General features: G+C 43.6%; 1 protein-coding gene across 3 annotated transcripts in view; it reads left to right on the forward strand.

The window, feature by feature from the left end:
- UBE2H (ubiquitin conjugating enzyme E2 H) overlaps positions 1 to 24,850 on the forward strand; it is a 107,491-nt gene extending 82,641 nt beyond the window's left edge. For all 3 annotated transcript variants that reach the window (XM_032401578.1, XM_032401579.1, XM_032401580.1), the window contains 2 exons: positions 14,819 to 14,947; positions 20,549 to 24,850. In XM_032401578.1, the coding sequence (XP_032257469.1) occupies positions 14,819 to 14,947; positions 20,549 to 20,673 (254 nt within the window). In that variant the 3' untranslated portion in view covers positions 20,674 to 24,850. The remainder of the gene's footprint in view (positions 1 to 14,818; positions 14,948 to 20,548) is intronic.
- The last annotated feature ends 2,513 nt before the right edge of the window (positions 24,851 to 27,363 follow it).

The raw sequence follows: 27,363 nt of genomic DNA on the forward strand, positions 1-27,363 counted from the left end.
GTGTATTAAGAGGTTTGGGGAGTCTTCTGCTTTTGAAGCCCAAAGAATAATTTAGCCTTGCCTCAGTGCTGAAAACAACATCTCCTCTCTCATGATGAATCACAATACATCATGATACAATGCTAAGAATCACAGAGAAATGTAAGGAATATCAGGCCTTCTCTCCCTGAGCCTGTAACTTGGTTGGGGAGCTAAAAATATTTTGAGATATACTTAATTAGGGATACAACAAACCAATCTGTATTCCCCCACATGTCCAAGTTCTCAGGCATCACTGACTCTGCTCTCATGCCCCCACCCCATGAGGCTTCCCCTGATGCTCCAGCTGCAAGCGATCTCCACACACTCCTACATTTTATTTCCCTTTTTTGTGGCCCACTTTTACTTTGTACCTGTGTGTGTTGTTCATGCCTACCTTTTTGTGCCACTAGATGATTTCCTGCCTTAGAGGTCACCAGGGTGCATGTCTCTAGGTCCCAGCACTTCCTTATACAGCACCTTGTACCCATGTGTGGTGAAAGAATGGGAGGTGCACATAATAAACGGCTGCCAAGAGGTCCAAGAAGATCACTTTAGGCAGGGCTTAACCAGAGGTGACCTTTCTTACTGAACAATTGTGAGAAATCTTATTCCAGCCATAATCTGCAAGCCACCTTGCCAGACATGCCTGTACTAGGTGCAGGAGACACGGGGGAATGCTGGTCACCGGCAGTGCACGGTTAAAACGTGCTTTGCTTTGTTTTTTTCCTCCCGATTCTCCCATTCAAAAATTATTTCCTCTGCCTGGAGTTATCTTCCTTGGTCTTTGTATGGCTGGGCACCTTCTTTTCTCACCTCAGACATCTGTCAAAGAAGCCTCCTTTCCTAGATACTCCATGTAAAACAACATTCCTCCACAGCATAGCACCCTGTTTGAAAACCAGCATGTATTGTTTATCTTGTCTTACTAGATTGTAAGCTCCACCGGAGCAGGGAGTGAGTGAGTGAGTGAGTGTGTGTGTGTGTGTGTGTGTGTGTACACGTAGACAGGTAATGACTGAATTAATGATGCCTAGTATTGTTAAACATGAGAATTTTAGGGATATGACAGCTTATAAGGAGATGAGGCAACAAGAAGGAACATATACTCTGAGGCTGGTTAAATGGATTCCTTTTAAGATTTTTTTTGGTAAAAATGTCTCATGGCAGGCTGCCTGGAATAGCTGATGTAATGATGTATTTTCTTAAACTGCATTCACATTTTAGAAATGTACATAACAAAATACTGTGAGCTGGTTCCAGTTACAGTAAAGTAAATTGGACTTCAACTAATTCTTTTACTGTTGACCAGAAGAGCTTTGTGGAAGAGATTTTTGCTGATTCTCAAGTACTTCACATCTCAGAAACAGATTTTTAAAAATAACAGCTTATTGAATTATAATTCACATACATTAAATTCACCTATTTAAAGCATGTAATTTGATGGTTTTTAAAAGCAAACTCAGTTGTGTACAACTATTACCACATTTTCATCATAGAAGATTTTCTTCACCTTAAAAAAAATCCCTTAGCTATCACCCCCTCATCCCCAACCCTAGGCAATGACTGATCTACTTTTTGTCTCTATAGATTTGCCTATTCTGGAATTTTTCATGATGGAATATATAATATGTGGTCTATTGTGACTGGTTTTTTTCAGTTCCCGTCATGTTTTCAAGATTCATCACGTTGTAGCATGAATCAGTACTTCATACCTTGTATGGCCAGATAATAGTGCATTTTACAGCTATCACATTTTTATCCATTTGTCAGTTGATGGACAGTTAGGTTGTTTCTACCTTTTGGCTGTTTTGAATAGTTTCTATGTGGATGTACGTTTTCATTTCTCTTGGGTGTCTACCTAGGGGTAGAATTGCTGGGTGACATGGTAACTCTCTGGTCAACCATTTGAGGAACTGACAGACTGTTTTCCAAAGTGGTTGTACCATTTTACTTTCCTGCCAGCGGGTATGTGAGGTTCAGAAGAGACTTGAAGGCAGAAGCCCACATGACTTAAGATTTCTTAATTTTTTATTTTTTTTATTTTTAAAAAAGATTTTATTTATTTATTTATTTGACAGAGACACATACAGCGAGAGAGGGAACAGAAGCAGGGGGAGTAGGAGAGGGAGAAGCAGGCTGCCCGCTGAGCAGGGAGCCCGATGCGGGGCTCGATCCCAGGACCCTGGGATCATGACCTGAGCCGAAGGCAGATGCTTAACGACCGAGCCACCCAGGCGCCCCGACTTAAGATTTCTTTCTTTTTTTTTTTTTTAAAGATTTTTTCTTTATTTATTCATGAGAGACAGAGAGAGAGAGGCAGAGGGAGAAGCAGGCTCCCAAGGAGCAGGGAGCCCGATGCGGGACTCGATCCCAGGACCCTGGGATCATGACCTGAGCCGAAGGCAGACGCTTAACCGTCTGAGCCACCCAGGCGCCCCCGACTTAAGATTTCTTAAGATTTCATCACATCTAGGGGCATCTGAGTGGCTCGGTCATTAAGCCTTCGGCTCAGGTCATGATCGCAGGGTCCTGGGATCGAGCCCCACATCGGGCTCCCTGCTCAGCGGGAAGCCTGCTTCTCCCTCTCCCACTCCCCCTGTTTCTGTTCCCTCTCTCATTGTCTTTCTCTCGGTCAAATAAATAAAAAATCTAAAAGATTTCATCAAATCAATAAAATGTTAGGAAAGCATTGCTTTGTAAAGCACTTAGTAACAAGGATTAAATCACATTGGTCAAAGTGAACTTTTATTTCCCTATTACATGTGTAGGAGTTATCATTCAGTGTTCCGTAATATGTAAACATGGACAACACTAACATTGTAGGTAAGTGCAGGAACCCAAGGAGTATTTTGAGAGTGTAGTCAAAAATATACTCATGGGCCACCTGGGTGGCTCAGTCAGTTAAACGGCTGACTGTTGATCTCAGGGTCGTGAGTTCAAGCCCTATATCCACGCTGAGTGTGGAGCCTACTTAAAATATACTCAACATGGGAGAACTGTTTTTGACATTTTGCTCAAACCCAAACTCTACTACTGAAGAAAATTCATTTTTTTCATGGAAAGTTTTAGAACAGGTAATTGATACAAAAAGTACACAGAAATGGTTGGTACAGATGACCTTGAAGTTTGTTTGTTTAATATTTTTATTTATTTGAGAGAGAGAGAGAGAGAACAGAGGGAGAGTAGGAGGGAGAAGCAGACTCCCATGGAGCAGGGAGCCCGATGTGGGACTCGATCCCAGGACCCTGCGATCATGACCTGAGCCCAAAGGCAGCCTCTCAACAGATTGAGCCACTCAGGTGCCCCTGACATTGAAGTTTCTTCTGGACTTCCCTGATCCTGAGATCAAAACTGAATTTTTATTGCAAACTAGCCTCTGGCATTGAAGGTTAATCTATAATTGGTGAATTTATTGGAGTCATTCAGTTTCCTGCTGTGATTCTGAGAGAATCTTTTAGTTCAGAGGACAAAAAACCTAATTTAATATAAAACAACTAATAGGAGAAAGTTGACGTGTTAACACAAATACTCAACTGAAAACCAAAAGGCTTAGCCTGACAACCAAAACTTGTTTCAACACCTCTACTATATAATATAGTAAGGAGCAGGGAGTTACTTGTGAAATTTCCTGCAATTAACTTTGCCCCAAGGCATGTACTTTGCAGTGGATATACATAGTTTTAGTATAGCAGCAATTCCCAGTTGAAACTTCAGATTTATACTTACCATAACCTGCTATTAATCAGTGTTCCCGTTTGTAGCAGCTTTAGTCCTCTAGTCCCCCTGACTCATTGCTTCTATTCTCATTCTGTTTTCCTTTGCCAAGTGTCCATGTAGTTTGTTCATTCAGAAACTGAGAATTGGCATGATTGTAGTGTAGTCACCCAGTAATTTTCAATTTTATATTATTTAACCTTGCAAGAGAGCTAATTATAGTGGGTAATATGGTTAGTTTTATAAAGATGCTTGTCATATGAAATTGAGTATGAAGTTTGTTACTCTTGTGACATTAAAAGGAAAGTAGCAGATGCCATCTCGAAATTGATTTATTTTCATTTCCTGTATGATAGCATCTTTTTCTTTCTTTTCTCTTTTCTTCTCTTTTCTTTTCTTTCTTTTTTTAGCATCCCTTCCTGCTCTTCCCAGACAGCAATGATAAAAGCTCTGGAAAACTTAAAATGCAGCCAAGGGGATTAGTTTCAGAAACAACTGTAATTTTAAAGATTGATGGAAGGAAAGTTCATTAATCCACAGGTAGCTTTTTAAGCACCCTTACTATTTTCCAGTTTCCCTTTTTACTTCCACATGTATTTTATCCACACTTGGCCTCTCTCCCTGCCCTCCTGGAGGCTCTGGTACTTGCACTGCAGTACAGCTTTCGTTTCTCTCCCACCGTTCTGGGCCATGCATCCTTGACCTTGACCCTGTAAATTGTTTTTTTCCAATTTAATTTTACTCATTTTTCAACTGACTTGGTAGATCACTTATTTTGTGAATTAAGTTGACAAGTAAGGTTGAAAACAATTTTCTTATAAAATTGGGCAGTTTACAATTTAATTCTTTCTCACCTTTAGGGTTGCTAGCCAATGGACTGGATACTCCTCTTATTTTGCTGGTGAGAAAAATCAACATTTGGGAAATTGCTTCCCCTAGAATGAAGTTGACTACAACAAAAGGAATGCTTCAGGGACTTGGACATTAAAATTAGAGAGGAGAAACAAATTTTCTTTTAGTAGGCATTTAGAAAAATTTTAAACCATAAATTTATTTAATAGTACTATATTGTGGGCCTAGTGAATTTAAGCTTTCTCATGTTGGAAATATTTACTCCATCCCTCTTTTCAGTCAGGTAGCCTGTGAATCTTTCCAAACAGTTGAAATTCTGGCTGAAGGTAACCCTGTCTTAAAATAATGCTCTATGTTCCCCTAGTGTTTGCTAACTATATTCCTAGCCATTTTAGTGTAGTTACACAGACAAGAGATGCATGTATCTGTCTGCATGGATGATTGATCAGCCAACAACTACCGTCTGAGAATAGGCTTGAGAATTCAGTATCGATCTGTGCATGTTGGAATCATAAACATCATCCTGCCTTTGGAACAGCTGGATGTCATTATGAGTCTCCTAGACAGAGGCCAGGTGGAGCAGTTTCTCTTCAGCACTGGGGGAAATGTCAGCTGTAGGAAATAAAGATAACATGCTGAGTTTGGGATTTGGTGGCTTCCACAGTATTTAGCTAGCTCCATGGTCCACCTCCTCTGTCCGTCGGCTTGGAGATACGCACGTGTGGTGTTGGTATGTGGCCCAAGGGTTTAATTAACTGTACACAGAAAAACAGGGTCGTCTTAGGTTAAACAACTTAATGGAAACTCATTAGAAACACCACATTCATGTTCACTGGTGGTCAGCATGAGGATCACGGAGCGGTCCGGGCTTTGTGGACAGTGGGATGTGAGCCAGGCTGTGGCCTGGAAAGACAGCCACAGCTGTGTTCTACCTTCTTTGCGCTGTAGTCTCAGGGCTCAGTCGTGAGGGTGTGGATGTGTTTTTCTCTTCACTTGCTTGTGATCACTGTGTATAGGCAAAGTCTTTGCCAGGTGTGGCCACTTACTTGTAATTGCATGAAGTATCTTTTCTAATGTTAAAGACAAACTAAATTATTGTCTAGTAATTAAAACTTTAGAGTACCAGCTAGCTCATTGTACATTAACTGCCCTTATTTCTGGAAAGTTAATAACAAATCCTATTCCTGTGTTTTAGCTGGCAGTCTTTGGAGGTAAGCAGGGTCATACCAGGTCTGAATTAGGATGAACGGCCTCTAAAGAGCATCTGAGTGAGGCAGGGGTGTGTGAGACCAGCAAGGCAACAAGGGAATGGCTTTGGGGGGAACAGGAGCCTGTTTTCTTCCTTCTCATCTCTGTGCAGCATTCATTCTGCTCTGCAGATCTCTACAGGTGAAGTACTTCAGGGGAGGGAGCTGCAGTGCATGGGAGAAGATTTTCTAAGTTTGGCGGAGTGCTTTAACATGTTCCATGTTCTGTAACTACACACCTCTGGTTGGTGGCCTGGTGATCTGGCACTTAGCGGAATGAATCTGGTATTCCTCCAGGTTTTAGTGCCCTATGTCTTTGACCTTGCCCTTTCTGACATAGAACAAAAATGCCTGTGTTTACCTTGGAATACTTAAAAATTGTAATGCTACCTCTAGTGAGATTTAAGTCTATCAGTCATATTGCAAAAATTCTTTGAGTGTTTACTAATTCTTATTAATTCCTACTAATTGCAGTCCATTTTTTTTTTTTGAAAGGTGTGAGGAGGGAGTTGTGTTTGTTTTTTGCTTGCACGACCCTCTTCGTAAGATCTTACTCTGTCTTTTAAAAGATACCCATGGGGATGCCTGGGTGTCTCAGTCAATTAAGCATTTGACTCTTGGTCTCGGCTCAGGTCTTGATTCAGGGTTGTGAGTTCAAGCCCCACGTTGGGCTCCACACTGGGCATGGAGCCTCTCATGGACTAACCTGAGAACATTTATGAATCTGATGAATTCAGACTTCTTATATATTTTATCCACACAGAAACACAGAAGACCCTCTCAGTTAAGCAATTGGATACATTCTTGAATTTATCCTCCAGCAGATTGGTGGCTTGATATATTATTCCATTAGCAGCGTGTCAGCCTTCAGTAAACTAAATATGGCGTGGCAAGCCTTGTGGCTAGCTGGTTCTGTGCCACAGGACCACAGGAAGTCTTTGTGGGGGTCTGCTATGGGATTAGGCTTTCCTTATTGAAGTTGGATTCCAGTTAGTTATTTTAGAGAATGTTATTTTTAAATTTCAAAGCCATCTCTTCTTGCAAGTCCACCTACCTATATGAGGGCATTCCTCCTGACCAGCTCTTTTGAAGTTTTCCTCAAGATGTCTGTCACCTTTTAGGGCCCCTGCTTACCAAGTCCTTCACACAGAACAACTGCTTGGTCACATGAAATGCCATTCCTCAGGTTGAGGAAATAAAGGTTTCTGACTCCTCATTTGTGAGGGTAGAATTTCACTTTTTTTAGTGTTCACAGACTGTAAACAGGAGAAATTGAAAAATCCATTATTAATATTCCAACTTCTGAGAGAGCTAGTAGAAGAGTGGAAAAGTAAACATCTGTTAGTTAACCAAAATTATTAACTGAAGGAAATCTGGAAATTTATTTGCCATTTCAATCTTACAAAAATTTGACTACGTGTATATTCACATGTATTTTTTAATACATCTAATAGATACCTCCTCCCCCTCCTAAAAAGAAAAAAAAAAAGTTGAATGAATGAAATGGAATTTTATGGTTGGTTTTATTTTGAATACATATTGTAAATGTATGACTTTGCATTTCATGATGGATTAATTACAATTGCTTATAAGATGAGCAAAAGTCAATTAGTGGGGTTTTGAAAGGTCAGCAGCTGATTTTTCTCTGCTAAATCAAGGATATGAATAACATGGTTGAAATTCTCAAGTGATTCCAACTATTTAGCCATTAGCTTCAACCATAATGGCCGGAAGTCCACAGAGAAGATCTGTGTAAGTCCTAGAGAATCATTAGGTCTAGACCACTAGAATCAAAAATTTGTGATTTTTTTTTTCTCTATCTTTTTACCTAATTATGAGTAGGACTTTTATTTTCTTCCTCTCAGCCCTGCTCCCTGTTGAATTATGGAACAGGTAAATACCTTGAGTTGTGGCTGGCACAGTGAATCTCGACTTGAGAAGCCAGGGGTCCTCCATCATAGGGGAGGGGGCCAGTGAACTCTAAGTTTGTTTGGATAGCATGCTTCTGGAATATGAAGAGTTTTGAAGGAAAACAAGAGGAACTTGCTCTTGATGGGAAATGACCTGAGCAGTTGTTTTAAGGACGCTTTCTCTGATTGCAGAGGCAAGAGTGTGGAGCCTGGAAGGCCAGGCCCTGATCTGAGGTGGAATGGTACGTTGGGCTTGGTGTAATTACATGCCAGGGAAAACAGAAAAGGAACTAGAGACATTTTGTTAGGACAAGTAGTGAGTCTGGGGGCGCCTGAGTGGCTCAGTCAGTTAGGTGGCTGCCTTCGGCTCAGGTCATGATCCCAGGGTCCTGGGATCGAGTCCCTCGTCGGCCTCCTGCTCAGCGGGGAGTCTGCTTCTCCCTCTCCCTCTGCTCCTCTCCCGACTTGTGCTCTCTCTCTCTGTCAAATAAATAAAATCTTTAAAAAACTAAAGAAAACCAAGTAGTGAGTCTAGAAAACCAACTGAGTACATGGAATAAAGGAGAAAGCCTAATCAAAGTCCTTCCAGAGGTTTGGAGCCTAGGGACAAGGGTGTTGGAGTCTACCTAGATATTAGGAGAAAAGATTAGGTTTTCAGGGAAATAATTTTAGGTATGTCAAATTCAATAAGACCAGAAATACAAAGGACCAATTAGAAAGATTTGGTAGTTATCAACATAGACTTGCTTCTTTAAAATTGTAAATGAGCTTCCCAGAGTAAGAGTAAATGAAGCTCCTGCTTACATTATGAACACCACAGAATTCACACTGCTGTGCAGGTGAATGTCTTGCCAAGCAAGTTTTTCTGTTTGTTTGGCTTTAAAAGGAAGGAACCCAGGGCATTGGGGCATCTCGGGGAGTGGGATAGGTGGCCTTTGAGGAGAGGGGCAGTGGCTTTGATGACTCAGCCCCTAGCCATGACTGTACTGTGTGATGGTGGTGGTTTCTAAGTTATAGCATTTTGGGTGTTAAATCTGAAAAACAGATAAATATTATGCAAGTTAAAGCCTCTGGGGTGACTGCCTGCCTGGTAATTACAGTTCCTGGTGGAACAGGCCACGTCAAGCTCTGGGCATCCATAGGGCTTTAACCTGAAGGTAACAGCATGCTTTACCAAAATTCCCACTTTAACGTTCACAGGAAATAGAGGAAGAAGAAATAACTTATGGTCAGTGGTTTATAAACAGCCAAGAATAAACCATGATCTGTGATTCATCCCCTCCTGTGTTTTTTCCTTTAAGCCATGTACCATCTTTTTGTGAGTCACCTGGAGTAGGGTGGCTTTACTTTAAGAATTGGTGCTTTTTTTTTTTTCAGTGTGACTCATTTTAATTAACATGTATTCTTTGAGGTATACAAGGTAGCTGAAATTTCTACTCTTAAGAAGGTGGCATATTTTTTTTTGAATATTTGAGTCTAGTCCTTTGATGCCATATGAAGCCTATTTTATAGTCCTTTTTAGTAATGTGTAAATTCTTCCTTGTAAGGAACTGCAGTATTATACTTCTCTTTTTTGCAGATGAAGAAATTGAGATGCAGAGAGGAAGAGACCTGCCCAAGGTCAAAGAGCAAGTCAGTGGAAGGCCTGAGATTAGACTTGCGGTCTTCTAGGTTTCCCATCTGTTGTTTACCACTTTTGCTGGAAACAGTTCAGTCTAATGGAATTTGCTCTGCCCGATGTCTACAGTGTGTTAGGTGATATCTCACTGCCTCCTACACTCTAAAGCAGCCCGATAATGCCCCTTGAAAATGGATCCACTTTCTCCTACCTTTAGTTTGCAATACCTCCACCTGGAGGAAGTGAGGGTGACAGCAGAGTGCAGGAAGGCACGCGGAAGGGCTCGGGGAGTGGCTCCACTACACACTCCGGGCAGCTTAGTTGAGAGTCCTGAGCATTTTCAGAGAACCCGCAGGCAAATAGCCCTCTTCCCGTTTGTCCTGGGGGTAGAGTAGGGAGCATTTCCTGGCTGTGCAGTTCTACACACACGGATGCCAGTCTGTCCTAAGCCAGAGGCCGTGGGGTAGGTAATGAGGCCTCAGCATGCAGGTTTTGAAAAAACTCCACAGGTAATTCTGATAGACAAACAGCGAGGATCTAGACTTACTAGGAACCATTGCTCTGGACTGAAGGGGGTAAATGGTGCTGCTTTTGATGAGAGATCAGTATGATTTGAGTGTTTTTAAAAATTAAATATGAATATAAATTATTAGTTGAAGTGCCTAAACTGAGGAATGAGTGTTGTAATATTGTTAATATTAATATTGTAAGATCAGGCTGAAGAATCAGGCTTAATGGACTGCATTTTTGTAAGTGCTGATTTAGTCCAAAGCAAAAAGTAAGAGCTGTTTGCTCATCATAAACCGTACTTCTCAGGGATCTTTGGATTTCCTTTAAAAACTAAGGCAGCCAGTAATGGAACCAGCTGACTATAATCTCGAGATTGGGTTATTCTGTGTGTCTGGTTCTCTCCCTTTCAAAAAGTGGAAGATTAATATTTTTTAAAAGACTTGAACTGAGAGATGTTGGTATTTTATTACTATTATTAATAATTCTAGGGGAAATTATACCATTTTATGATGGATTTTTCCAAAGGCGAGTATCTTTATTTCACTTCCGGTTTACAGTTTAGGTTTCTTCTTTTTTTGTTGTTTATTTATTTGAGAGAGGGAGTGTGGGAGCACGAGCAGGGGAAGGGGCACAGGGAGAGGGAAAAGCAGACTCCCCGCTGAGCAGTGAGCCCAACATGGGGCTCCGATCCCAGGACGCTGAGATCATGACGTGAGCGGAAGGCAGATGCTTAACTGAATGAGCCACCCAGGTGCGCAGTTTAAGTTTCTTCTGTCAACATTTATCTTGAAAGAAGATTTTTATCTGCCACTTTTTTTTTAAAGCATTTTTTTTTTTTAAGATTTTATTTATTTGACAGAAAGATAGCAGATAGAGCAGGAACACAAGCAGGGGGAGTGGGAGAGGGAGAAGCAGGCTTCCCGCTGAGCAGGGAGCCCGATGTGGGGCTCGATCCCAGGATCCTCGGATCATGACCCGAGCTGAAGGTGGACGCTTAACGACTGAGCCACCCAGGCGCCCTTTATCTGCAACTTTTGAGAGATGTTTCCTTGGAGAGGACCCTCTCAGTAGTAAATACTCTGTTAGCCACTCTCAGGGCTGTAAGTTAACTGCTTTACAGATGGCCATAGCAGGGGTACCTGGCTGGCTCAGTTAGTTAAGCGTCTGCCTTCTGCTCGGGTCATGATCTCAGGGTCCTGGGATCAAGCCCCACGTTGGGCTCCCTGCTCGGCGGGGCGTCTGCCTCTCCCTCCCCCACCCCCTGCTCGTTCTGTCTCTCTTTCAAATAAATAAAATCTAAAAATAAAAAATAAAATGGCCATAGCCACGACATCCTGGTCTTCAAATGCTACCTTCTTTGCCCAGAACTGGGCTGTGTACTTTTCCTTTACTGCTCTTCTGTTTTACAGGTGTGACTCAGCACATCCATAACATGGATCAGAAGAGAGACATAGGAAGGTAGAACAAATTATTAAGGTTCTTTTACTTGTTGGGAACAAATACCTAGACAGAGCCACTTACTGGCAGCTTAAAAACTTACAAGTAGTGAGGAAAGGGTATAAAAATCCCTCCTCGGAACACAGAAGACACCTACTTATAAAACACCTTGTCTGCCATATTTCTCAGGTCCTAAAGCACTTCTTCACATTACTTAAAGAAACTAAAACCTATACTTTGGCGGGTGTGTGTGTGTTTTAAAGGTTTTTGTTGTTGCTTGATAGGAATATTCCTCTGCTAATGTTTTTGAGTAGCACCTGGAATGCTGAAACGACAGGAGAACTCCCAGGTCACTACGTGTGGGTATCTGTGAACAGCCATGGGCTACTTCTCTGTGGTTTAGCTGCTTGAAAGCAACACATGGCCTCTGTGAAGTATCAGACAGTTCAGCCACAGAAATCCCTTAACATTCTCTGCTTAGAGATCATCCTGTTGGCCTTAAACTTGGGAGAAAGGAAGACTTTCCGGGGTGAGGGGGAGGGGGCCATCTCTGAGGATATGCAATTTCAGTGCCAAGATGTAAGTAGCTTGTGCCTTCATGAAAATTTAGACAGTGCTCATTTCATCTGTTGACAGAGGCAGCATGGTGGATAAGCCCAGGATTGAAACCCAGCTCCTTGGACGAGTTACCTAACCTCTCTGTGCCTCAGTTTCCCCCATATGCCAAATGGAGATGGTAATGGTACCTAGCTCGTTGGCTGTAGTGAAACTGAGTGTACATGTAAAGTGCTTACAGGGGCCTGGCTTGTAGCGAGGGCTTTGTAAGCGCACAGCTGTCACTTCTGCCATTCCTGTTGCTGTAATTATTAGTGTTAATTAACTCTTGTTAACTCTTTCCTGCTCCCAGATCATGTTGAGTTTGTAAAACTTCCACACCCTTGTTTTTTTTCTTCTGAATTTATTTACCTTGATTTTTTTAGACTTATGTTTTATGTAAATATTTCAAACATGCGAAACTAGAAAGGACATATTCATAGGAAAATGCTATTTTTAAAGGTAAAAAAAAGCAAAAGTGTCCCTTGATGTGTGAAAAGTAGAAATCGCAAGCATATTACCTTGACGTATATGGATCATCTTATGTACATGTACTGTACATAGTAATTACCATTTTGTAGACTTTATCCCCCAACATTAGAGTATAAGTATTTTTTTAACTATTCTTTAGCCTTTGAGTAGTTTTAAGTGGTTTTGGACCATGAATAATTACTGGTTTGTTGAATATGTTGCTTCCTTCCTGGGATCGAGCCCCGCATCGGGCTCTCTGCTCGGCGGGAAGCCTGCTTCTCCCTCTCCCACTCCCCCCTGCTTGTGTTCCCTCTCTCACTGTCTGTCAAATAAATGAATAAAATCTTTAAAAAAAAAAAAAAAATTGTAAGTAAAACGGCAGTGAAAATCTTACAACGTGATTGGGGTTATCTTGGAAGATTATTTTTGTTTTGCTTTTTTGATTAGGAATCTCTGCATTTATTTCCTGGTACATGGGAATCTTACTATAACATAGTTCTTTGGGAAGTTAGCCTTACAAAGGTGAAATGGCTCCTGTCCATGTAATGCCACCAAGTCTCCGTTACTTGGGGCTCAAGGTAGACCTGCTTTGCGTCAAGACCTGGTGCGTGGGAACAGGACTGAGCCGGCTGTCGTGTGATTCTCCGTGACATTACTGGCTAGACCTGAGCTGTCTAATATGAGATCTAGCCATGTGTCCTTATTTCAGTGTAAATTAGAATTAAATAAAACAAAAAATTTCAGTTCTTCAGTCACACCAGCCCTCGTGTGTCTGTCCATAGCCACATGTGGCCAGCAGCTGCCATACTGGACAGTGCAGATATAGAACATTTTCATCATGCAGAAAGTTCTGTTAAACAGTGCAGCTCTGGCTTACTCTCCTGCTGCTCACCCCGACCATTAAGGAAGCCTTACACTGACAGGGAAGAGCTGACGGTTCCTCGTGGGGTTTTCCAAAGCAGAGGGTGACAAACATAGTTTGCCTGGTTTTGTATATAAAGTTTGATTGGAACACAGCCACACCCATTTGTTTGCCCATTCTCTGTGAGTGCTTCTGTGCTAGGTGGCGGAGCTAAGGGTTGCATTGTTAGGCCAGGGTCCACACGTGGCCCACAAGGTTTAAAGTATTTATTCTGGTCCTTTATGAAAAAGTTTGTCAACCCCTTTTAACTAGACCAGGATTTCTCAACCTCAGCACTGTTGAATTTTGGCCCGGATAATTGTTGCAAAGGGCTGTCCTGTGCATGGTAGGATGTTTAGCAGCACCCCTGCCTCTATCCACCTGTCCCCCTCCCCCATCCAGGTGTGACAACCAAAAATTTCTCCAGACATCACAAGATGTCTGCTGGGGAACAAAATCACCCCTGGCTGAGAACCACTAATCTAAAGTGATGTGTCTTGACCAAACATTCATTTATAATACTGCCTAAGAGTGCTCACTCTTAACAGGGAAAAAATACATTAAAAGAGCAAAATAAATGAAAGAGTAGTTCTTATGCTGCTATACTTTAGCAGTCCCTCCAGAAACAGAAATTTTTCTATAAAACATGATAGAGTAACTGAAGTAAGGAGCCTGGAGGCACTAAGATTCCACAGTTGACTGCTGAGGAGCAAATAGAATGGAAGTTACCGCATCTCTGAAGTGATGGGAACACGTAGTTTATTTTACAGGTTTGCAGGGCCTGTTTCCTTTATAAAACACTACGTAACTGCAGAGTTCTTGTTGACTTTGCTGTGTGTGTGAATGTTATCTCTATACCCAGCACCTTGTGCTGCATCTGGCAAGAAGGGAGTTGATAAATGTGTATGAAAATGATTGTTAATAAATTCAGTAAATCTTAGGATTATCTGTGATTTTAAGTGGCCCGTGTAGGTTCCTACCTTCATTAGCCAGAAGAATTAAAAAACTGATTATATTTACCTCCATTAAAGGTGATGAGAATTGAATTAAGCATCAAGGCGTATAAAATTGTGTTCTTCTTGAGATCTGGCGCTTGAATACTTTTCGGAGTGGGCATTTTCAAAGCTGTAGAAAAAGGCAATACTAAGAGATAACTACTCGTAAGAATGTAGAGTGCTGTAAAGTTTGGGGGCATGCATTTTAATTCAACAATGTATGTACTATGTCTGAATTCTTGGTTTAGAACATGGAGTGAATTAGAATTGGGACAATTGCCTTTGAAAGCCAGTATCAGGTATACCTTTATCTGACTCTTCAAAGTAAAATTAAGTTTTAAATTTTATTTTATTTTTTAAGTTTTAAATTTTAAAATTGGTATTGAAAAGAATATGTAATAGAGATCACATTTAACGGAGCACTTTTATGGAAAACTTCATGTGGTTGATCATTTCGGAAGATAAGCAGTTTTGACTACTGAATTCAAGTGAATTTTAGGTGAATTTGTTTTTTTCCATGCATGACGTATTTCTGTTTGTTTTTTCAGATCTTACCAATATATTTGAGTCCTTCCTGCCCCAGTTGTTGGCCTATCCCAACCCCATAGATCCTCTCAATGGTGATGCTGCGGCCATGTACCTCCACCGACCAGAAGAATACAAGCAGAAAATTAAAGGTAAGAGGGCAAATAGTTTAACCTAGAGACAGAATATGTGTATTGGGCTTTGATCATTAAAAGCCGTTCTTAGTTAATAATTTTTCTCAGGCCTTAAAACAGACCGCTGTCTGTGGGCTGGAGCAGAACTCACTAGCCCCTGTAGTTCCAAGGGGTCATTGACACCTTGGGAAGGCTGAAGGTCCCAGCAAGGAAGACGAGAAGGAGTGAGAAAGAGCAAAAGGAAAGATGAGAAAGTGGGGGGCACCTGTTGGGTGGTGGTGGATGTGACCCTCCCGGAAATCCCTGTGGACCCCTGTCCGAAAGAACCTTAGCCTTCATTTGCTTCCTCTTGTCTTGTAAAACTAGAAAACTGGGGCTGGAGCGTGAGGTATTAAATGAAAGGCCTAATCTCCCATTGTTTACAGAGAGTACCATCCTGGCCCGTCAGGAAAGCTGTCAACTTTGGAAGTTGGGAAATGCCAAATTTATCCTTAAACTTTTTCTGTCATATCATTTTACCTGTTGAATTAAGAATACCCAACTGGCTCTTTTCTTGGCCCCATAGTGGTTTACTTTGGAAAGTTTACATCTGGGCACATTTCTTGTCTGCTGCAGATATCTGGCCCCAGGGCCCAGTTTTCTAGTAAAACTTGAAATGTGCTGTGCTAGGTAGAAATGTGCTTGTGGTAGGAGAGCTAGTTTTCTCATCCTTTACCATTTAGAAACCTCCTTTCTCACTCTGAAACCACCGACCTGCTAATGGGACATGAAGTTCATTAACATGAACTTGTGGTTTCAAAAGAACATCTATAACTTCACACCGGTTTACTGGTGTTCCTTTTTACCTCTCTGTGTGCTTGAGAACCTTCGTAGTGAAAAGTCTAGATAAAATTCCACCAGAAAGGAAAGGAATTCAAAGTCATGAAAGTAGGCCTACTCTCCTTACCAAATGGCAGGCATCCATATTTACCTAATTGTTAGCATGACTTACCCGTCTGTGTAGCAGTTCAGGTTGTCAACTTCTGCCTCAACTTCTGAGGTCCATCTGCTAGAGGTGGCAGTAGAAGTAATTTACGAGAGCCTGGAATATATAGGTCTTCACTCTTAACTGTGCAAGTATGAGACAGGTGCATCTGAGGTTTTCCTTTGGTTTTCTCATTCTTCTCTGATCTCTGTAGGGTACTGTTTGGTACTTTGGTTGAGATAAAATAGAAATAAATCTACTCCAATTAATTTACTTAGGTCTCAGGTGTTTTTGCAAATTAATAATCTAATTTATGTAGCAGAATATCTGTATAGCCAAACATGTATTTCAAGGGGGAAAAAGAACAGTCCGTTTCAACCAGATAAAATTCTATTATGAGACTGTATTAAAATTGTGACACAGGAATCACTTAACAGTGTCTGCAGCCCACAGATAATCTCCGTGCGGAGCATATTTCTGTAGTTCTTAACATTCATTATGCCTCAGCAATTTAGCACTATTCCTGTTTTAGTACATATCTGCTATAGTACCAGTTACAAAAGGAATCCAATCTACATTTTTATTTTAGAATGGCAAGCTCTAGCTTAGGGAATTGAGCTTTCTGAAATGTCAATGTTGGCTATCATTTTGTCTTCCTGAGTAATGTGAAAATCAGGGCTGTAAGAACTATCCTGATGGTTTAGATGCGCTCCCCTGGCCCCCAGCCTGGGGGCTTGTTCTCCCAATTCTCCCCTGCCTCCCAGCACTGGGTTCTCCTCTGCACCCAGCCTGCCAGAGGCTTCCCCCTTTCAGAAGCCTCTGTCTGCTCCTGAGGACCTCTTTGTCCTGCTCTTGATTTCCTGTCATTTTCAAACTTCTCACTTCCTTGCCCTAAACCCCTGCTAGTTTGTTTTCCCCCTTCTACTGATAATCTGTGACCCCATTTCTTCCTAATCGCGTGCACCCTGCTCAAGACCCATTTTCCTGACTTCTTTGTGGCTCTCGTATTTTGCCCCTTCCTTTCCTGAAAACCTTTCTCATTCCATTCCCAAACGTGGTCATTCTCTCAAGAGTCTCAGTCATTCAGCCCTCCCTCACCCTCCCACACCACTTGGGGAGCTGATTCGCCCCTCACTGCTTTAGATAATTCCCTGCAGGTAGGTGATGTCCAAAAACGTGTCTAGATGTGGGAACTCCCTCCCAAGCTGCTACCAGACATTTCTGTAGCTAGCCTCACAGGTCAGCGTATGTAACCTTTCTTACCATGGATTTTCGTCAGCTTTCCCATTTTTTTGATGTTTTTTATCATGTAGATAGGAGCTGCCTGTGGGATGGGCACCAGTGAGCTGTCTAAAGATATTGTTGGGGCGGCATCGTACCTGCCGTTCACGGCTTTCTCTCACTTTGTGTGAGCTCCATCTTTGCCTTTACTCCTAGATGGAGCAATATGTGACCATCACATTGGATGAATTTCAGATACCCAACTATATTCCCTTCCTTAGGGAAAGTTTCAGCCTAGAGATTAACTTAACCGTATACTCACCATCAAACTACAGCAAGACCTATACATTTTGCTTTATTTGCTTCAGATACAAATGTAGTTCTGACATACTGGCCACGTCCTTCTCACCTGTGCTTTTTTTTTTTTTTTTTAAAGATTTTTTTATTTATTTGAGAGAGAGCACGAGCAGGGGGAGCAGCAGGCAGAGGGAGAGGGAGAAGCAGACTCCGCCTGAGCAGGGAGCCCGATGTGGGGCTCGATCCCAGGACCCTGGGATCATGACCTGAGCCGAAGGCAGATGCTTAACCGACTGAGCCCCCCAGGCGCCCCCTGCCATGTGCTTTTGGCGAGGCTGTGCCTTTCGCATGGAATGGCGTGTCCTGTGCTGCGGCTGAGACTTCTTCAAGGGTCAGCGCAGATGTGCCTGCCTTCCCGGCTCTCAGAGGCCAGAGGCCCTTCCTCCATGCTTCCCTCCGATGGCACTGGGCAGCTAACTGCTTTTATCTGCATCTGTCTCCTGCTCATGAATGACCTTGTTCTTCATTTTTCTGTCTCCTGCAAGGTCTTTTCCTAGTAAGCTAAGCAGTTAAAACTATTTATTTCCGGTGGCGCCTGGGTGGCTCAGTCGTTAAGCGTCTGCCTTCGGCTCAGGTCATGATCCCGGAGTCCTGGGATCGAGCCCCACATCGGGCTCCCTGCTCTGCGGGAAGCCTGCTTCTCCCTCTCCCACTCCCCCTGCTTGTGTTCTCTCTCTCGCTGTGTATCTCCCTCTGTCAAATAAATAAACAAAATCTTTAAAAAAAAAAAAAAAAAAAAAAAAACTATTTATTTCCTCGAATATACTAAAGAGGACTAATAGTATCACCTTACAGTGTCAGAGAGAAGTGTCGAAGTGCAGCAACTTCTTTCTACAAATGCAGCAAAGTAGCTGACCCATTAGAGGGTAAAAATAGCATTTCTGGGACTGTAATAAACATTTCTCTCCAAAAGGTAAATTCAGGTAAGTTCTTATCTAATCAGGAGCTTTTGGAATCTCATCTCCGCCTAAAACTTCATTATAATGAATTTGTAGGATTCTAAGTCAGAAGTCTGTAAACTTTTTCTGTAAAGGGCCAGATTCGGCCACATGTAGTCTCCGTCACATATTCTTTCTCTTTGTTCCTTTTTTTTTTTTCTTTTAAAACAACCCTTTGGGGGAGCGCCTGGGTGGCTCAGTCGTTAAGCATCTGCCTTCAGCTCAGGTCATGATCCCAGGGTCCTGGGATCGAGCCCCTCGCATTGGGCTCCCTGCTCGGTGGGAAGCCTGCTTCTCCCTCTCCCACTCACCCTGCTTGTGTTCCCTCTCTCGCTGTCTCTATCTCTCTGTCAAATAAATAAAATCTTTTTTTTTTTTTTATAAAGATTTTATTTATTTACTTGAGAGAGAGGATGAGAGAGAGAGAGCATGAGAGGGGGGAGGGTCAGAGGGAGAAGCAGACTCCCTGCTGAGCAGGGAGCCCAATGCGGGACTCGATCCTGTGACTCCAGGATCATGACCTGAGCCGAAGGCAGTCGCTTAACCAACTGAGCCACCCAGGCGCCCCTCAAATAAATAAAATCTTAAAAAAAAAAAAAAAAGAAAAGAAAAGCTGGACCTAAGAATGCCCCAAAAGACTTCAAAAAAAACACCTTTAGGGGTGCCTGGGTAGCTCAGTCAGTTGAGCATCTGCCTTCAGCTCGGGTTGTGATCCCGGGGTCCTGGGATTGAGTCCCTCATCGGGCTCCCTGCTCAGTGGGGAGTCTGCTGCTCCCTCTGCCCCTCTCCTCCATTCGTGCTCCTCTCAAATAAAATCTTTTAAAATAAATAAATAAATAAACAGCCCTTTAAGTATATCAAAAATATTCTTTGCTAGGCCCCTGTGTTATATTATTCCAATTTGGCAGGCTCATTTGGCCATTTTCCTTCTCTTACTCTTGTATTCAGTCCCTGTGACTCCATAGGAGGAAAAACAAAGCATAAGGACGTGAGGATGTGTTTCTCTCCGGCTGGCACTCTGAATAGGTTTCTGTTTTGTCTCTTGGCTATTTACTGAAAAACAGTATGCACTTAGAGTTTTAGGAACAAGTTTGTTTGTTCAGCAGTTCTTAAAATTTTCTTCCAGCCAGCAGATCCAGCCTAGGCTGTAGCTGCATAAATCTTCAGGTAAATAATAGATGGTAAAGTGACTCAGGCTCACTGTGTCTCCAGATAGCAGCTCATTCCTGAGCAGATTGAGAGACTGTTTGCACCAGCTGCTTCAAAAACCTGACAGGCAGGATCTGTTTAGACTAAAATCTATTCCTAAAATAATAGATCTGGGCTGACTGTAATTACATAAATGCAAGTCTAAAAATGATGGGGGATTTCCTTATAAATTACTATGGAATCATAACTAGTCCTGTTCTACCTGGGAGGGTGAATAGTTTTATTAACATAGAGATAAGAAGAAAGTACAGGGGGGCGCCTGGGTGGCTCAGTCGGTTAAGCATCTGCCTTCAGCTCAAGTCATGATCCCAGGGTCCTGGGATCGAGCCCCGCATCGGGCTCCCTGCTCCGCGGGGAGTCTGCTTCTCCCTCTCCCTCTGCCTGCCGCTCTGCCTACTTGTGCTCTCTATCTCTCTGTCAAATAAATAAATAAAATCTTTAAAAAAAAAAGAAGAAGAAGAAAGTACAGGGTTCACACTTACCCAGTCCTGTGAGTTTGGAGGAGCGCGGCCATACCACCAAGGCAAGAGTGAGGGTGGCTTGGCGGCTGAACTGGAGGCTGGTTCACGCCAGACACTGTCCTGGACGCCTGCTGGCTTCCCCGTGCCTCGAAGCCAAGGCCCAGGGTGGCCGGCTGCCTCGTACACATCCACCTGGGAGGTGATGGCCCAGGGGAGTTCTGGGCTAGAGGTGCAATATGTATCTGCTGCCCTGCAAATCAGATGTTCTGCTTTGCCTCTTACTAAGGGGGCAAAATGCATGAGCTCCAGAGACGTCTTGCGTGGGGTTTTCCCCTTAGCTTCTGGGACCAGCCCCGTCAGGTAAGGAAGGCTCGAGCTTGCCTGGGCCTTTGCCAGCTTTGGGGGTCACTGAAGCCCATGCCTGCCTGCTCACAGCCTCTGGTTTTTTTTACCCCTGCCCCCTGTGCAGAGTACATCCAGAAATACGCAACGGAGGAGGCGCTGAAAGAGCAGGAGGAGGGCACCGGCGACAGCTCGTCGGAGAGTTCTATGTCTGACTTTTCGGAAGACGAGGCCCAGGATATGGAGTTGTAGTAGGAAAAGCACCTGCTTTTCAGAAAGACTATTATTTCCTAACCATGAGAAGCAGACTATAATATTCATATTTAAACAAAGCAATTTTTTTTATTACTAAACAAGGTTTTTATGAATAATAGCATTGATATATATATATTATATATCACCCTTTAGATCTTGATTTCTTGGTCATTTCTCAACCTGAGGTGCATAGCATATTCCCACATTCCATTTTGGTAGCAATATGCGGTCGGAATGCATGCATTCATAAGTCCATTTGGCCAAGTCAGCCTGTGTGCTACTGAACTGTCAAAAGAAATAGCCGCTCTGATAGATAGACATGAGTAAAAATAACAGGAAAAAAGTTGCTTCTTTTATTGATGGTTCCAAAGAAACAAACCAAACCAACCAGCTCTTGGATGTGATGCTAGAATAGTGCTTTTTCAAAATGGACGGGAGGAGCTGGGGGAGGACCAGGCCTGCTGTGGGAGCGTGTAGAGCCAGCCACGTCAGAGCCCAAGCCGCTCCTCCCTGTGAATCCCAGGTGGCCCCGTGTCTGGAGTAACAGGATCAAGCAGGGAGCTAATTGGAGTATTGAAACATAAAACAATTTTTGACTCTGGATTTTAAGTACTTTTATATGTAGATTCCTGCCTGTCTCACTACCAGGCCCTGCAGCCACAAGTGTTCTGCTTTGGAGAACCATTTGGAAGTGTTTTCTGAACCTGATTCTTTTTCTTGGGCTAGAGCTTGTAATCCATACCTTTTTGAGGGGAAGGACAGGACAGGAGGAGTAAAGTGACTGGAAGGTGTTCATCTCATCCAGCACGTGCAGAATCACATCCCCATCCTATTGGCCACTTTGAGACTGCTACCCTGGACTAAGAGCTTTAAATTTGAGGGTGGTTGTGGGTGTTTTTGTTCGGGTTGGAGCTTTTCCCCCCGCCCCCTCCTTTCCTTTCCAGTTTTGTTGTTGTTGTTGTTCTGTTTTTTTTTTTTTAAATGGTGTGTGTGTGTGTGAATTGTGCTTAGGTTGCAAATTTAATCTTCACCTCCCAAGAGATGGCCTCCTTGGACAGCCGCTCAGTGGACCATTAGACTCGGCAAGAAGACCCGACTGGTGGCCCGGGTACTCTCATTCATGTTTTTGGTTTTGTTTTCCCTTCTGCTCTTGGCAGGCAGCAGCCTGGTCATCATCTGCTTGTGGGAGTGGGAAATGGGTATTTTAGACCCAACACACATTCTAAATTTAAAATGAGTAATAATTGGAACAAATAAAGGTCCTTGTACCCAAAGGGACTGTACGCGGGAAAAACAAACCACTTTTTTCAGAGCGTGACTGAATAGGAGGAAAGAGTTCAGAAATACGATGCAGTAGAACAGGTGTTGAAGGAAAAATATATTCTCTCCTGTATGTGTTAAAGAGGAAATCAGACAGTTTAAAATGCCTGCTAATCAAATGTTTACTCAGCTCACCATATGTCCAGGTTGCCGGCAGAGTTTCTTTTCAGATATGAGTGTGTTACCTACTGAATTTGGAGAACCTTAGACAGCAAGTCTGTATCCCTTTTTTGCCACAACCAATAGGACAATAGCAGAATTAGCCAATTCTGAAACCTTCTAAAAGACAATTCTTGAACGTCCCACTGGGATAATTGAATTTTTCTTTCTGGTGTGTGTTTTTAGTTTAGAAGTGCTATCTATTCTACAAGATTGGAGTCAATGAGGTTGGAAGATATCCTATCTTTTTTTATTCAAAAAGCACAATCAATCTTTTCTTTGAAAATCTATATAAAGTACAACTTGCTTTTAGCATGATTATTTTCCTAAATAAGAGACAAAGAATTTACTTATTTTATGTTAATTACGGGCATGAAGCAAAAAGGTTTTCTTTAAAAAAAAAAAAAAAATTTAAAGTGCAGTTAGTAGGGCTGTGGTTAGTTAACCGTACTGAGTTATCTATCTAGCATTTGTGGCTTGTTGGAGGGGTAGTGTTAACTATTTAACATGGAATGGTGTGCTTTAACTTCTCTAGCGCGTTGTCTTCTCATTACTTTGGGGGAGGGAGGGTCTCTGCTGGCCTTGTCCGACCTGCTTACCTGCCCAAGTAGCAGTTGCTTGTGCTATAACCGTTTAAATTGTAGGTGCGACTTAGGGTAGGCTTTAAAGTGCTGGGTGGTGGTTTGAGTTCAAACAATAAAAAATTGTATTTTTTCAATATTGTATAAACAATAGTGTTCTAATTACCTTTCAAAAAAAAATAATGTCCAAATAATAATTGCTTTTAATCTTGACAAAACCAACAAAACAAGTAGAGCCAAGTTTTGGGGAATGTATGTGAACCATGGCTCTGCTCCCCGACTAAATACCTTTTTCTCGAAAAAGACATTGGCTCGCCGTGGAGTGAACGCCCTGGCACTGGGAGTCTGGTGGTGCGGAATTTCCAAATGAAGACGTGTCGGGCGAGGTCACGGGGGTTAAGAAGCGGATCTGAGTATGGCTGCAGCATGTGTGCGTGTGTGTCTGTCCATCCAAGTCTGTCTGATGAAGGTGTAATGAGGCTTCCCTGTTAGCACAGGAAGCTCCTGGAATTGCTACCCAGATCACTCTGTACCCTCTCATTCTGTGCAAATCTATCCTTTCTGGGCACTAACCTTGGTCCCATGCATGCTTTCGGCTGTGTGTGGGGCTTTTCCTCTCCTCTGAGAAATTGGTTTTTGATAAGTTGAACAGAATCCCTTTTTATGCTAACTTTTTGTCCCTTCCTGTACCTGGGAGAGGTAGGTAGGAGAAGGAGACCATGCTTCTAGGTACAGAGGGAGCTGGCAGAAAGCCTGGCTATGAATCAGAGGACTCTGGCCCCCAGTGATCGATGATCCAGTACTAGAAGGCACCAAAAGCTTTTCCAGGTTTCCCATCATAACCCTCAGAAAAGCTTGCTTTTAAAGGTGGTGGTAGCAGGTCAGAGTTGCTTCTGGCAGTTTCCCTCCCTTTCTTAGTGTACCATCGTTTTTGAAGTTTTTGTGGTTGACCAGCGCAAGCCATCCTTTGCCCCTGTTCAAATGACCGAGCTCAAGCTCTCGCCAAAACCGAGAAGCGAGGCGGCCGCAGCCCGCAGCCCGGAGCCCGCTGCCCTCCGGCAGCCCCAGCACCGGGGCCTGGGGGGTTGCATTTCGTGGTAGCCAAGCGAGACGATGGCATTTTGCTCTTTTGTCTTCGATCTTGTCGCCCTCCTTGAGGTGACTGTGCAGTTTCAACCAGCATTTTATACTAGTAAGGTCGTTCTCAGAAGTTGCCATATGTCTCTCCAGGACCTAACGCCGTTCTTCCACTTCAGAAGCTGTTCTCGTTGCCAACTGGCTGATCTAAGCTCCTGAGGAGTGTCTCCCCTCGAAGGAATTTTTTTTCTCCTCAAAATGCTCCCTGAAGCCCTCGTTGGCCTTGGCCTGACACTTGCTTTTCATTAGGCCTCCTGTTATGGCTGAGAATCATGAAAGACAGATCCTCTGCTAGCCTTCATGGGTGAAGTTTCTAGACACCAAGTTTCTGGGAACTGGTGTTTGATTTTAAATGGCGCGTGGCCCTTCTACGTTCTAGGGACTCAATCAGAAAAAGTGAAAGCCATTAACAAGAGTTAGAGTTCCATTTCCTTTTACCAACTTCCTAACCGGGTTCATGGCCTTCTTGACTAAAATCACATCATTTCTGATTGAGCGCAAAGACCTGCGTTTTCTCTGGACTTCTGAATCCATGTTCATATTTCCTCTGGCCACTGAACACCTTGGCAGTTCCATCCGGGATTGGGGTGGAGGCCCCTGGGGGAAGGGGGAGCTCACCGTCGTTGGGCGGGCAGGGTCTCCACCCACCTGAGGAAGGGCCACGACTTCACTTCAGCAAATACTCGTCTTGGCTGTGGGCTTGGGAAGAAATGGCCATTATTTACTGATTGTATTTGGTACATATTGTGTGATACTTGAAGAGAAAAGGGACTTACCAGCCCTTAATTGAAATCTAAGCTTTTTATCGCTTATTTTTTCCTTGCCCTATCTCCTCCCTTCCACCACTTTCCTTGCATTGTGATGATCTAGTGGGCACTTCTGTCAACAGGACAAATGCCTCCTCTGACTATAACCTCTTAATAGTTGTGTATAATGAAAACTGTAAACTTTTTTAAATAAAATGTGTATATACCTTGGCAAATGGCTGGACCTTGATCAATAAGATGATAGCCTCAATGATTACTTAGCCCTTTCTTAAAAACAACTTCCTCCTTACTCATCTGACTCCTCAGCAGCAGACGTTGGCTTATTTTTGTTTCTGAGTGAGAAGCTCTTACAGAGGCAGGTGACTGGGTTAGTGTGGGAAGGGTGACACTCCCTTTAGACGGTCGTAACTAAGAGGCCCCACCTCCAGAGTCCTGTCTCTGCAGCTGGAATGGCTGGTGACTGCTGACTGTAAACAAGGCTGGCTGTGAGGCTTCTCCACAACCTTGAAGGCCTTGAAAGGCCGCCTCTTCTGTGAAGTCCTGTAGCTTGAAGGACCCCACCTGCCTTCATGTGGATCAGCAGGAATGGCTTACATGTTGCAGGTCAGCCCAAATCTTCTAGACCCTGTCAGCTAATGCCGAGCGAAGGATACCCGCTTGGCCTGGAGTTCACAGGCGGCGCAGCTTCCTACCGGGCCTCACTGCGCCAAATGCCAGCCTCAGCCGGGAGGGTCGGGGAACCGTGGGTTTTAAACAGCAGAAGGGTATCACTGGGTTGATGAGCTCAGCATTTCAGTTCCTTTCTAAAGCATGTGCCCGCGATGGCCACCAGATGGCGGTGTTGCCTCATCTGGAAAATCCCACTTGGGTTCGATTTTGTGAGAAGACCCTTAAGACAAAGGGAAGACTTGGTCACATGCTTTCATTCCCCCAAACACTCTTCCACTGTTTTCTTCTCCTTACTCACTTTTCCCAAACTTCTTTTATTCCTCACTGCATCCTAACGTATTCTCCGGTAAGGCCCAGCTTTGTTATCTATCGGGGAGAGGGAGAGTAAGGCCACCTAGGAGCGGTGCTCTGCTGGGAATGAGCACCTTCAGGTGTTCCTGGGGCAAGAGAGCCCTCGGCCACCCGGGCTCCCTCCAGTGCTCAGAAGCAGAACATTCATCAGGTTCTTTGCAAGTGGTGCTCACTGACCACTCAACCTGGAATAGTGGGTCAACCAGCACTGTCAGTTCCAGTCCCATCTCTTTGTTAGCTGTGTGGCCTCGGGTTCATTTTTTAAATGAGGTCCCTCAACTGGTAGGTTCTGACTGTGACACCCTGTGATTCAGAACTCCATCCAGTCTCCGAAACAATACCGTATCACGGGATATAGTATTCTGAGAGGATATTCCAGCAACCTGTGAAACTGCGGTTTCGAGATCAGACGTTTAGAGTTTTGGGACCCAAACAGCTTCGGGACTTCAGAGCATCCACTTTCCAGCTGAAAGGAGAACTGAGAGATGTATGGGTCATAGGAGTCTATCCTACCGATCTCACACGAAGGAGCTGCTTTTAAAACTCCATGAGTCTTCGGGGCACTCATTGGGGCTTGGGTCCCCCCCCCCCAGTAATCTTACCCAGTGTCACTCTTGCCTCAGCCTCAGTCCAGCTGCTTCCCAGGTGGCAGGTGACTTTCCACTGCCTGCCTAAGGCAGGAGGTACCCCTTTCCTATGAAGGGACCCAGGGTTTCTGAGCTATATTGTCCTGGAAAGACTTGAGGACCCTGGAACTTTTGTCACCTTAAATTCTCTTGCCATCTCTGAAGCCTGCTCTCTATCTCAGGGGATGGGTTCCTGTGACACTAGACCCTGGTGTTTCCTGCTCCCCACCTGGAACCAGGGCAAAGAGGGTTTCAGGGCTCCCACAATCCCTGGCTCTGCAGAGGTCCTGGAGCCACCTGACAGATGGAGCAGCCTCGTTTATGAGGAGCCCACAGGCTTCTCAGAGACCCGGATCCTCAGATGAACCCAGGATGATCCACCTTGGGTCAACCCCGCTCCCCCCGTGCCTCATGCTGTAGGGTTTCTGCACCCAGAATTTCTTGGAACTGAAGAGTTACCCAGACAAGGGATTTAATATTAGGTTAAAAATACAGGGATATTTCCCTTCTGGCTCTGTGTGTGGGGTGTGAGTGTATGTGTGTATGTCTATAATGGTTTTTTTTTTTCTTTAAAGGCTGGAGACTTCTGTGGAACTGGGTTCCTCAGAACCCTTTGGGCCTCAGACTTGGCTCCTAGGACCTGGTGTCAAGCAGTCAGGGGTGGCAGGGACAGACTTGGGCTCCCTAAGAGAAAAACGGCCCTCCTGGCTATCCCGTCACTGATGATTAACCAGGAGAGGGGCTGCTGGCAGAGCAGTGGGGTTTGACCTTCAGGTCTCTCTCAGCTTCACTTCCTGTGACCCCTACCAGCTAAGAGCTCCCCTGAAAAAGCTTCAGCCTAGATTCTGTTCTCTTCGGTTGTATAAACAGTGACTCGGGTGCCTGCTGCAGTCCACTAATACGCACTTAAAATGTGTGGAACAAAGCTTTTAAAGATGCACCTCTAAATATTTCAAAAGAAATATGTACTGGTAACAAATCATTCCAAACACATGTGAGAGTCTTCCAGAGAGAATTCAGAGATAATGGTGACGTATAAGCAGTGGCTGAAGAGGGCTTTCCCTTATGATCCGCACA

Source organism: Phoca vitulina, unplaced genomic scaffold (genome assembly GCF_004348235.1).
Source record: "Phoca vitulina isolate PV1807 unplaced genomic scaffold, GSC_HSeal_1.0 scaffold4, whole genome shotgun sequence".
NCBI classification, from domain to species: Eukaryota; Metazoa; Chordata; class Mammalia; order Carnivora; family Phocidae; genus Phoca; species Phoca vitulina.